An 11,507-nucleotide genomic window follows, 5' to 3' on the forward strand; every position below is an offset into this window, starting at 1 on the left:
AGGCCCCTCCTGGGCCTGCGAGTCCCTTGGGGATGGGACCGAAGGAGACGCCAAAGTTCCCCCGGGCTTTCTGGGTCAGAGTGGGCTCTTGGGATTCGTGGGATTCCCGCCGGCTGATGCCTCTCCCAGAGCTCAGAGGGTCCGTTTCCCAAGGGTCAGGGCCCGGGTGCCAGGGCCAGGGCTCCGTGCAGGGGGGCTCGACAAAGGCCGGTCGGCACCGGTTACCTGCAGACAAACCCTAGTTCCGATGGCCAAGATGCCCGTGGCCCAACGGCTCTGGTGCAAGTCAAAACGCACCTCCTTCCCCTTGGGTGGAGCCGCACAGCCAGCTCCCGAGGCCAATCTTGTCTGTTCCCTCCAATAGCAGGGATCAGTCCCAGGGCCCCAGGTTCACCAGGACCCAGCGCCCGCCACAGAGACAGGGGTGGGGAAAAGGGGGGAAGAGGGGGGCAGGCACCAGGTGCCCTCTGGGCAGCACAACGGGTAGGGCGCCAAGGCAGGAATGGCTTAGGTCAAATCCACCCTCATTCAGTTTTTCCAGGACGTTGTGACTGGGCTGGATAGTTATAAAACTTCCTTATATCATACGAAGCACACGCATTCGCTCCTGGGGGCACAGTCTCCCCCTCAGATCCTGGGCAGCTGAGGCGGGCAGAGCTTCCGACGGGGGGGGGGGGGACAGCACCTACACCCTGAGCCTCGTGGGGCAGGGGCCAGGTCATGGAAGAGAGTGAGCCGGCTAGGTAGGGAATGAGGCCGCCAGACCGATCCGTCGGGCCCGGGGCTCTCACCAGTCCCTGCATCCCCAGCCTGGTGAAGTGGGAAGACTCACCTTTAAAAACCGAAAGGGGACCTTGAGCTGGCAGGGCCATTACTGGTTCTGTCTCCCACGGAAATCATAGAGGAGGGAAAAGGACCCACAGGTGCAAAAGTGTCCCCAGTGGCTCTTTTTGTGGCAAAGAACGGGACAGGCTGGTGCCCGTCAGTGGGGAGCGGCCAAACAGGCCACGAAGGTCATGGGATACTATTGTTCTATGAAAAATGATGAACGAGCCGATTTACAGGAACTGATGCTGAGAGAAACAAACAGAACCAGAAATCCAGTGTACACGGTAACAGCAGAAATGGCCGAGGATCAGCTCGGGAAGGCTCGGTTCTTCTCATCGGGTCAGCGATCCAAAGGAATCCCAATAGACTTTGGACAGAAAATGCCATCTGCTCCCAGAAAAAGATCTGAGGAGACTGAATGTAAATCAGCACAGGCTCTGTTCCCTTCTTTTTTTCTGTCCTTCTAATCTCTCCCATGGTTTTTCCTTTTGCTCTGATTTTTCTCTTCCAACATGATTCATAGAGCAATGTGAATTAAAAACAAATTAACTAGAAAAAAGAAACTTGGAGATGATATACTGATTTGGCTCAAAGAATTTGAGGAGGGAGTAATCACTTATAACCAAGCAATAGGTAAAGAGAATTATGTGATATAGATTAGATAATTTTGGTTACATTCAGTTTGAAAAGATTTTGCACAAACAAAATCAATGTAGTCAAAATGAGAATGGAAGCAATGGAAAGGGGAGGGGCCGGCATTTATTTCAAGTATCTCTGATAAAGGCCTCATTTTTCATATATATAGTGAATTGTCAAATTCATAAGAACATGAATCATTTCTCAAATAATAAATAGTCAAAGGATATGGCCAGATAAAGGATATAGTCTTCAGGCATGATTAGCATAGTGCCTGATAAATAGTAGCTACTTAATAAATGTTAATTAATTTCTGGATAGAGCTGCCCTCAAGTTCTTATTAAGGCTTCATTTCTAAAATACATAGAGAATTGACTCAAATTTATGAGATTTCAAGCCATTCTCTAATTGATTAACAATTTTCAGATGAAGAAATTAAAACCATTTCTAGTCATATGAAAAAATACTCTAAATCCCTGTTGATCAAAGAAATGCAAATTAAGACAACTTTGAGATGAGCTAAGATGACAGGAAAAGGTAATGATAAATATTGGAAGGGAATGTGGGAAAACTGGGACACTGATACATTGTTGGTGAAGTTGTGAACAGATCCAACCATTCTGGAGAGCAATTTGGAACTATGCCCAAAGGGCTTTCAAACTGTACATTCCTTTTGACCCAGCAGTGTCTCTATTGGGTCTAATATCCCAAAGAGATCATAAAAAAGAATCCACACATATAAAAATGTTTGTGGCAGTCCTTTTTGTAGTGGCAAGGAGCTGGAAAAGAAGTGGATACCCATCATTTGGGGAATGGCTGAATAAATTATGGTATATGAATATAATAGAATATTATTATTCTATAGGAAATGATCAGCAGGATGATTTCAGAAAGGCCTGGAGAGACTTATAGGAACTGATGTTGAGTGAAATGAGCAGAACCAAAAGAACATTCTATAAAGCAACAACAAAATTATGTGATGATCAGCTCTAGTGGACTTGGCTCTCATCAACAATGAGGTGATTCAGGCCAATTCCAATAGATGGAATGTGATGGAGAGAGCCTTCTGTCCCCAGAGAGGCTGTAAAAAGTGAAGGTGGATCACCATACAGCATGTTCATCTTTTTTCTTGTTGTTCGCTCGCTTTTTGTTTTCTTTCTCATTTTTTCTCTTTTTAATCTGATTTTTCTTGTACACATGACAATTGTGGAAATATGTATAGAAAAATCACACATGTTTAACATATATTGCATTAATTGCCATCTGGGGGGTTTGGGGGGAGAAGAGAAGGGAGAAAAATTTGGAACACAAGGTTTTGCAAGGGTGAATGTTGAAAACCATCTGCAAATGTCTTGAAAATAAAAAGCTATTTGAATTTTTTTTTTTAAAAAAGAAGGCTGCCTTCAAAGAACCTACTCTCTAAAGGAGGAACACGAGGTGCACATAGATAAGTAGATAAAAGATAATTTATGGCCTAAGAAGAATTTTCAATTTTATCTTAACATTGAATTGAGGGCAGCATGATACAGGGGCTAGAACCCTCGACCTGGGGTCAGAAAAACCTGAATTCCAATCCCTTCTCCACATTCACAAGCTATGTCACCCTTTTTTAAGTCACTACACCCTGTTAAGTGTAAATTTCCTTTTAGTAAAATGGAGATTACAATACTGTAGTCCCAAGCTCTCAATGTTGTAATGAAGCTCTTAAAAGATAGTGTTTATAAAGAGTTTTGTATACATGAAAGCCTTAAAGAGATATCACTTGTTATTATTTCAACTTTAAAGCGGAAAAATAGTCCTCAGCGGAAAAATAGTCCTCTTTTCTTAAGCATTAACCTTTTCTAACATTAAGTTTCTCCAAAGCCTCCCATAGACGTAGGAGCTTCCAGAGGTGATTGTGGGTTCTCCCAAAAGAACATGAACCTGAAAAATCCTGCTATGATGGGAAGGCTTTGGGTCTTGACCTCAGTGGCTCCTTGTCAAAGACTAGCCTTAGTCAGGGTAGAGAGCTCCATCCCCAAAGGCCAGCCACCCAGAGCAGAAGCATTCTTGGCCACAGCTCTTCATGCTACAAGTTACAAGTGGAGCACCATTACACATGAAATTTTAGAGCTTGGAAAACTAAAAAATGGAGGAATTGGTGAACAAGGAAGTTCAGGGATATCTCCATATGGACAGTCGTCATCCAACCAGATTCCTTAGCATTGAGACCACTTGAAGGACATGTGACTTCCCCAACCCTCTGCACATATCCCAAGAGAGAAAATGACCTGTTAATTTAGGCAAATCCTTCTCAAGTAAACATAGAACTTTAGTCGGTCATCCTGTTGTATACAATTTTCTTTTTCAGTGATGTCCCTCCTCCCTTCCATTATTCAGTTCTCTTTTATAAATACAAATAGAATGTAGATAGAAGAATTATTTCTTAAGGCACCGAGTGTCAGGCACTGTATTGAGCATTTTTATAAATATTATCTCACTTGATCCCCACAACAATCCTGTGAGGTAGGTGCTCTTATGATCTCCATTTTACAGTTGAGGATCTGAGACATGCAGAGATTGGGTGACTTGACTGGGGTCTCACAGCTATTACATGTCCAAGGACATCTAAATGTGAAATGGAAAGTTAAGTCAAGCCACTGAGTGTTGATGAAGTGAGTCCTGTGTTTTTGTATCTGGGTTCCCATTTTCCATAGTGAATCTGTCCCCACCCCATCTCAATGACCAGCAGATTGAACCATGTTGGGCAGGTGAGTAGGTGACCAACAAAAGTCTTCTCAGACCTCCCTCCGTGGCCATCCAGTGACATTGCATCTGTATCCTTCCTCAAACAAGATGCATCGCTGGCCATCTCTCATGCTCTCCCTTCTCATTTCCTCTTCCCACCTTCCCTAGATTGCTGAAGCTTTACTTTCTCTAGGAAGGTAAAGCCCTGTCCTTCTTCCCCTTCTGCCTCACCTCCCCGGCTCTCTCTGCTTCCCTACTTTGGCAGCCTTTGCAGGGAGAACAAGCTTCTGCCCTAGCTTTCAGATTACACTTCTATCTCAGTTCAAGGAGCACAGTCTAAGGGAGGAGAGCAGAATGGCTAAAGTTCACTGGGCCATCCCCGAACCATCACCAAGGAGTCTGGAAGACCCCTGTTCCCAAACTGGCTTCTCCTGCCAGAATCAGAAGCAAAGTCATCCCCAAGAAAGAAGGAGCACTGAGAAGAGGCTTATACTTTTGCTCCAGAGCCCAGGACTACCCCATCTCCGGCCAAAATCCAGACTGACTGGCTGAGGACTCTAGTCCTTCTTGGCTTTGCTGGGTCGCCTGCGGGCCAGTCGATAATCAACAAAAGTCCCCAGACAGGACCATAGAATAAACCGCGCTAGGATGATGATCACCAACAAAACCATCAGTGGATCTGAATCCATATTTAAACTCAGAATTTAGTGGGGAGGAGGAGAGAGAGAATGGCTGAGAAAACAGTAGGAGACAGAACTTAGGCTGAGAACAAGGTAGAAACTGGGGGTCAAAAGATCATCCGTGTGATCCTGGGCAAGTCCTCTCCCCCGGGCCTGTTTCTCTTTCTCTAGAATGGGGGGCTTGGACCAGAGGTTGACAGGGGCCTCTCCAGGACAGGCTTCCTCTACTTCGGAGAGCAGGCTCCCTAAGGTCTGTGTGCCCAGGCGGTCCTGCCAGCTGCCTGGCTCCTGCTGCATTCCCGGCCGTGCTGTGCCACTCACTCACTCGCCAGGGCGGGAGAAGCCTCCAGCTGACAGATTTGGGCCATGGAACGCACTATTTAGTCAAGAGGCCCCATGGACTATTCATTAAGAATTACCAACTCTTTGTACTTGACAATGACAGCATTGTCAGGAGGCTTTTGTGGGGTGGGGGAACCCCTCAGTAGATTCAGGCTTGCTCAGCTCTCTCTGGCTGGCTTCTCTCTCTCTGTTTTTCTCTGTCTCTGTCTCTCTCTGTGTCTGTCTGTCTGTCTCTCTCTCTCAGCCTCTCCTCCCTCTGTGTTCCTCCCTCCCTTTCTCCCTCTCCCCTTTTCTCTCCGTCTCTGTCTCTTTCCCACTCTGTCTCTCTCAGTCTCTCTCTCTCTGTCTCAGTCTCTCTTTCTCCCCCCTTTCTCTCTCTGTCTCTCAGTCTGTCTCTGTGTCTCCCTCTCCCCCCCTCTCCCTGTCCCTGTCTCCCTCGGCGTCCCCGTCCCTCTTTTCCGCGGTGCTGACGTAATCCCCAAACATCTCCGGCGGCAGCTGCCGGGCACAGGCGGGCGGGCACCTCCTCTGGGCCCTTTCAGCCGGCCCTGCGGGCCCGTCCAGCCCGGGCAGACAGACAATCGCAGCCTTTCTTCCCCCAATTAGCCAGCACTTCAGAGTGGCGGGCGGCGCTGTCCAGCGGCCTCCGGAGGCACCAGGCCTGGAGATGGAATGGGGAGGGGGGGGAGGCCAGGGAAGGGGAACAGATGAAAAGGGAAAGGAGGCGGGGGGGGGGCATGAGAGAAACAGAATCAGAGCCGAGGAGCCGGGGTGGCCGCCCGGGGGCAGAACTCCAGGGGCTGCGGGCAGATGCAAGTGCGGCCTTGAGCCTGTCCCAGGAGAGGCCACACAGACGGGGCTGCCGGGCCCAGAAGGAGACTCTGGGGTGGCTGGTTCTACGGTCTAGGGAGGAAGGGGGATGGGGACAACCCCTTCTAGCCCTTGCACCCCCAGAGTTTTCCATCTCCCCCAAATGGCGGCTTTAGAACCAGGATGTCGGAGCTGAGAGGGGCCTTAGAACACAGAGGGAAGGAACACTAGAACGGAAAATGTCAGGCCTAAAATGGACCTTCCGGCTTTCTAATCCAACCCCCTCATCTCCTTGCCCAGAGTGGGCAGGTTCTTGTTCAGGAGTGCAAAGCTGGCAAGAGCTCAAAGAGGAGGTCTTAGAGGTCTCCCCCACCCCTGGGCACCAGGGCCTCTGAGAAGTAGCCCTTTCCAGCTGTCTTTCCCTCCAGCAGGGACTTCTGGGACCTGGGATCTCAGAGGATGAGGGTCCCCAGCCCCACCTCTTGCCCGTCGGTTTGGTCTAAAGCCGTTGTTTCCGTTTGTGGTCTCTCCCCCCCCCCCCCGCCCCGATGGACCTTACTTCCCTCCAGCAAGGCTGTGAGCCAGACACTATTGCCCCATTTTACACATGAGATGAGTGACTTGCCCAGAGTCCCACGGTAAAAAGTCCAAGGCAGGATTTGAATCCAGGACTTTCAGATCTAAAGCTTTTCCCTGCCCCTCTGTCCTTTCTCTCTGAAGGGGCCTCAAAGCCCCCCAGAGGTCCAGAAAAATGTGTCTAGCTTGGAGTCCTGGTTCCCCCCTTGTTCCCTGGGTGACTTGTGACACTCCCCCATTTGCCAGCTGAGGGGCTGCCCTAGCTCAGATCCAGAGCCTCGGGCCCTCGAGCCTGTCCTCCTGCAGGCAGGTGCCCCGGGGTGGGGCCGGGGAGTTTTGCCAAGGCCAGCTGGGGCGCCCCTTCCGACTCAGCCAGCACTGGCTCCAGAAAGGGGCTCCCCCCCCCCCCCCCCCCCCCGAGGCAACACCCACCCTCCATAACTTGGGTGGTGTCGACACCTTGGGCCACACAAAGGAGGCAGCTGGCTGAGCCTGGCCCTGGCTCCTGCCTGCTCACCCTTGCCTTTTGTGCTTTCTGGATGCTAATCGGAGCCCCCCGAGTAATTAACCCTCAACAAACTACTAAGTAAACAATTTTGTTAAGCAAGTGTTGTGATTGCTTTTTTTTTTTAAATTAGACCATGATTAATGAGTAACCCCTTCATTTCCCCAGAGGGCACAAATGAAGCTCACAATTCAATATCGCTTCTCTGGAAAGTGTGGGGTTCAAATTCCGGATCCAGCCCTTTCTGCCTGTGTGATGGGGTTTGTCCCCTTCCTTCCCTGAGCCTCAGTTTCTCCCTTGATAAAATAGCCTTTAATATTCTTTCTAGATATAAAACCTCCAATCCCATCATTCTCTGATCCGAGTTTACTTTCCAGTTCTGCCCCTCGGTGGGTTTGGCCGAGTCCCTTTCTTCTCTGGAGAAAAGGCAAGGGAGAGAAAACAGGGCCTCGGTTTCCCTGCCTGTCAAATGAAGAGGTGAGACTATGGGAGCTCCGAGGTCACCTCCAGATCTGAACCCCATGACAAAGTAAATCCCTGCGGGCCCCAGGGGACACAATTGTTATTATTTTTCTTTTTAGTCCCTTTTTGCGTTCCTGGGGTGATTCTGAAGCCTGGTGCCCTAGGTCCCGGCCTACACTGGCCTGCCTGAGAGGTCCCCAGAGGGACAGCTGAGAGTGCACAAGTATCTCCATGAAAGAGAAGATCGGAGCCTCCTTAGGCTCCCCGTCACCTCCCAAGTTTCCTGCTAGAGTCAGTCGTGTCTGATTGGGAATCGGGTGATATTTCCGGATAGGAAAAGCGCTAATCCAGGAGTGAGGAGTCCCTGGGAGAAGTAGGGAAAGGCCCCACTCACCTGGATCCTGAGCCCAGCTGGGCAAATCACTCACTTCTTCCCCAACTGCAAATCAGGGGTGGATTCGGACACAGAACGGGACAGCAGAGACCGGCCCTTCCAACTCCCTCTTTTTCCACATCTCGGGCTCGATCTTTCAGCCTCTCTCTGAGCTTTTTTCCTGTAGAGAAGACATCTTGTCCAGTCCATCCCCTCATTGGTCAAATTTGACATGTCCCAAAGGGATTGCCTTTCCCTAGCCTGAAGGCTTCCTGAAGGAAGAGACCATTTCGTTCTCATCATTGTAATCCCCGTGCCCCACATGGTACCTGGTGCATAGTAGGTGCTTAATAAATGCTGGCTGGTTGGATCACTTGCCATCATCTCACTGATGCAGATATTTCCCAAACAAGTGTCTGCCTAGATACGACTCATCATCGGGGAGCCCCTTCCCCAACTAGGGGGCCCAGAATCACCCCTGTATTCAGAACAAGGGGTTTAGATCACATGAAATCTGGGGCTTCTCTGACTGGAAAGTCTGAGGCTTTGATGGGAGGAGAATCTTCAAGAGTTTTCCTTCCTTCCCAAGTCTAGGCTCCATAAAGTTCTTCTCTCTTTAAAATACAATGGGGGGGGGGGCGAGGATAGATCTTGGGGAGAAGACCATGAATAGTCTCTGGGATGGTTATTTAAAGGTCAGTAAAAAGAGTCTGCTTCTTTCCCGATTAGTGAGATCACACACCACTTACCAGTGAGCTGGACACTTCTGAGGGGAACCCTTGGAGCCGAGGATGCTGGGAGGTTGCCCGCTGGCCTGGCAGCCCGGGATCCTTCCCCCTCCACACAGAAAGGGTGGCCAGATTTCAGCCTCCTTCCTGCTGGCTGGACCAAGTCGGCTCTGCCGGGCTTCCTTCCTTCTCCTCCGACCTAAAGACCTGGAGCTCAACAAACACCTCCTCCCCTGCTTGGAAACAAGTTTGACCTTTACAAGCACTTATCTTTACAGAATAAAACCCAGCAGGTAAAGTCAATAATTCTGAGCAGGTGACCCAAGTGAGGGAGAGTCGGCAGTCACCTTGGTGAGTGGGCGGCCCCACCCGCGGCCTCTTGCTGTCCTCCTGTCCTTGGTCACTCATGACTCAGCAGGACAGAAAGTCAGGAATGTCCTTCAAGAGATGGCGCATGGGTCAAGTTACCTCCACGGCTGCTTCTTGTCCGGGAAGGAAACGGTTTTCAACCCATCCTATTACCCAATAAATAAGACTAATCAGAAGGCAGTGAGAGTCCCATGGTCAAAAGAGGCTCGGGCTTATGGGAGCCCATCCCTGTCTCACCTCTGCTCCTGTGCCCAGCTGTCCCCCCACCTGGAGAGCATTTCCTCCCACTTTTGTCCCTAAGAATCCCAACCCCAACAGCTGATTTCCATCAGGGTGAACTGAAAGCCCTTCTCTTGCCTCAGATGCTCAGATGATAGTCAGATGAGGAAGGCCGTAAGTCTGTGATTCTCATGACTGGGGAGGTGATTTTTGGGAGACCACCACGAGTCAGGCGGCCTCCACCAGCCTTTCCCCAGAGGCCGCAGAGATGGGAAAGAGGGAGCCCCGCTTTCTCACCACCTTACAGCAAAATCTCTTATTACTTGTTATATTTTGGTCGACTGAAGGTCTGGTTCTTACCTGCCCAGCCACAGACTATGGATCAATACGATATACCTTACACCCTTGTAAATCATCTTCCTATCTCTTACAAGACAAATACAACATCTAGGATATACTGCGACATATTCAACATATATAGGACTGCTTGCGGTGGAGGGAGAGAAGGGGAAAATCGGAACAGAAGTGAGTGCAAGGGATAATGTTGTAAAAAATTACCCAGGCATGGGTTCTGTCAATAAAAAGTTACTATAACAAAAAAAAAAAAGAAAAGAAAATTCAAAAAAAGAAAAAAAAAAGACAAATGCAACACCTTCACCCCACAAAGGTCATATAATACTTGTTTTATTTACAACTCAGTACAGCTCCTTTTGGTCTCCTAAAGCAATACCCGAACACTTTGTTCTACCTTAAAACACTTCTGTTTTATACTGTTCAACCAAGAAACTCCACATTGGCTGCAACTGCAGGTGTTTTCAGGGGAGATGAATTGCCAGATTCATGGTGATGCAGTTTGAGGTGTTGCTTTAGTTAAACAAGTGTTGTAAGAGAGGATGTGGCAGTGTGAGTGTTAGAAGCCATAACAGGGTGTTCAACAAGTGCTGGGAAGTATACAGGAGGGGTTAAATAAGTGTTGGAATGTATGGTCAGATGATGAACAAGTGATGGAAGACATAACAGGGTGTCAAACAAGTGTTGTAAGGTATGACAAAGCACTATGGTGTACGGTATTACAAGGTGTTACACTCCTACATTTCCCCTTTTTTATATCATCAGCCTCCACATCAGACTTGAGACTTAGGCTTCTGTACCTGGCTTTCCCTGAATCCAGGCCCCAGGTGATCAGGGTCTGAGTGTGTGCACACAAACCCACATCTCTGCTGGATGGTTGGAGACACCAAGTACCCCACCTCTCACCTCTTTGCTCTGCTTTCCCCCTCCCCCTTCCTCATCCCTATATTTGTTGTCTTCCCTTTAAAATGAAAACTTCTGGAGGATAGGAACTCTCTTCCTTTTTTTTTTTTTTTTTAATATATTTCTCTCCTGCCTTTAACACAGTTTGTGACATATTGTAAGCCTTTAATAATTTTTTTATCCACTCATTAAATGTAAAGTATAACCAAGCACTGTTCAAGCTGTTGCATCGTATACTAAGGTGCTATAAAGTACAGCAAGAGGCCATTTCTTTATTACACAGTATAAAGCAGAGCTATGGAAGCTTTTTAAGGAGAATAAAATATTTAATTATTGCTTTAAGAGGCCAAAAGGAGCTGTATTGAGTTGTAAATAAAACAAGGTGTTGTATTCATTTTGAAGGGCGCAACAAAGTGCTGTATTTGTCTTGTAAGATGTATGGAAATGATTTACGAGTGTGTAAGGTGTGAAGAGTGTTGTATAAGTGTTGTAAGGCATAACAAAGTGCTACACAAGTGTTGTAAAGTTTAACCGGGTTCTATACAAATCTATCAAAACACACCATTGTTTTACCGTATTGTAAACTGAGCAGAAGTTTCAGAATCAGCATTTCTACGTTCACACGTACACACACATTTACATGCACACATAATATACAAACATATACATCCCCAGAAACATGCCCTATTGACCCCATAGCCAGACCTGGACCAGATGAGAGGACCTCAATGTGTCCTTCTGTCCGAATGTTTTCTGCACAATTAGGGACGCACAGTCAGGGGGATGGCTTTCCACTTCATTTGCTTTTCTTCCAGCCTTTGAATGAAAGTACGTCCATACTATAGACTCAGTTTCCCTGATCTGTATAATAAAAGGGATGGACTATTACGCTATCATCATCTACCCTCTGAAGGCCCATGCTCCATGTCATTCTGGCCCAACCCTATAGGAACTCGCAGCACTGGCAACACATTCCAATAGAATTACACTTCCAGTCT

The 11,507-nt window shown here is 48.1% G+C and overlaps 1 protein-coding gene across 1 annotated transcript; it reads right to left on the reverse strand.

The window, feature by feature from the left end:
• Positions 1 to 2,833: 2,833 nt before the first annotated feature.
• SMIM38 (small integral membrane protein 38) lies at positions 2,834 to 5,403 on the reverse strand. The gene has a single exon (XM_031941874.1). The coding sequence runs from the start codon at positions 4,878 to 4,880 to the stop codon at positions 4,749 to 4,751; it is 132 nt and encodes a 43-aa protein (XP_031797734.1). The 5' UTR covers positions 4,881 to 5,403; the 3' UTR covers positions 2,834 to 4,748.
• Positions 5,404 to 11,507: the final 6,104 nt, after the last annotated feature.

This window comes from Sarcophilus harrisii, chromosome 6, assembly GCF_902635505.1.
Source record: "Sarcophilus harrisii chromosome 6, mSarHar1.11, whole genome shotgun sequence".
Lineage (NCBI taxonomy): Eukaryota > Metazoa > Chordata > Mammalia > Dasyuromorphia > Dasyuridae > Sarcophilus > Sarcophilus harrisii.

Bases quoted from the DNA above. Each gene is read 5' to 3' on its own strand.
- SMIM38 (XM_031941874.1), bottom strand. From the start codon at position 4,880: ATGGATTCAGATCCACTGATGGTTTTGTTGGTGATCATCATCCTAGCG.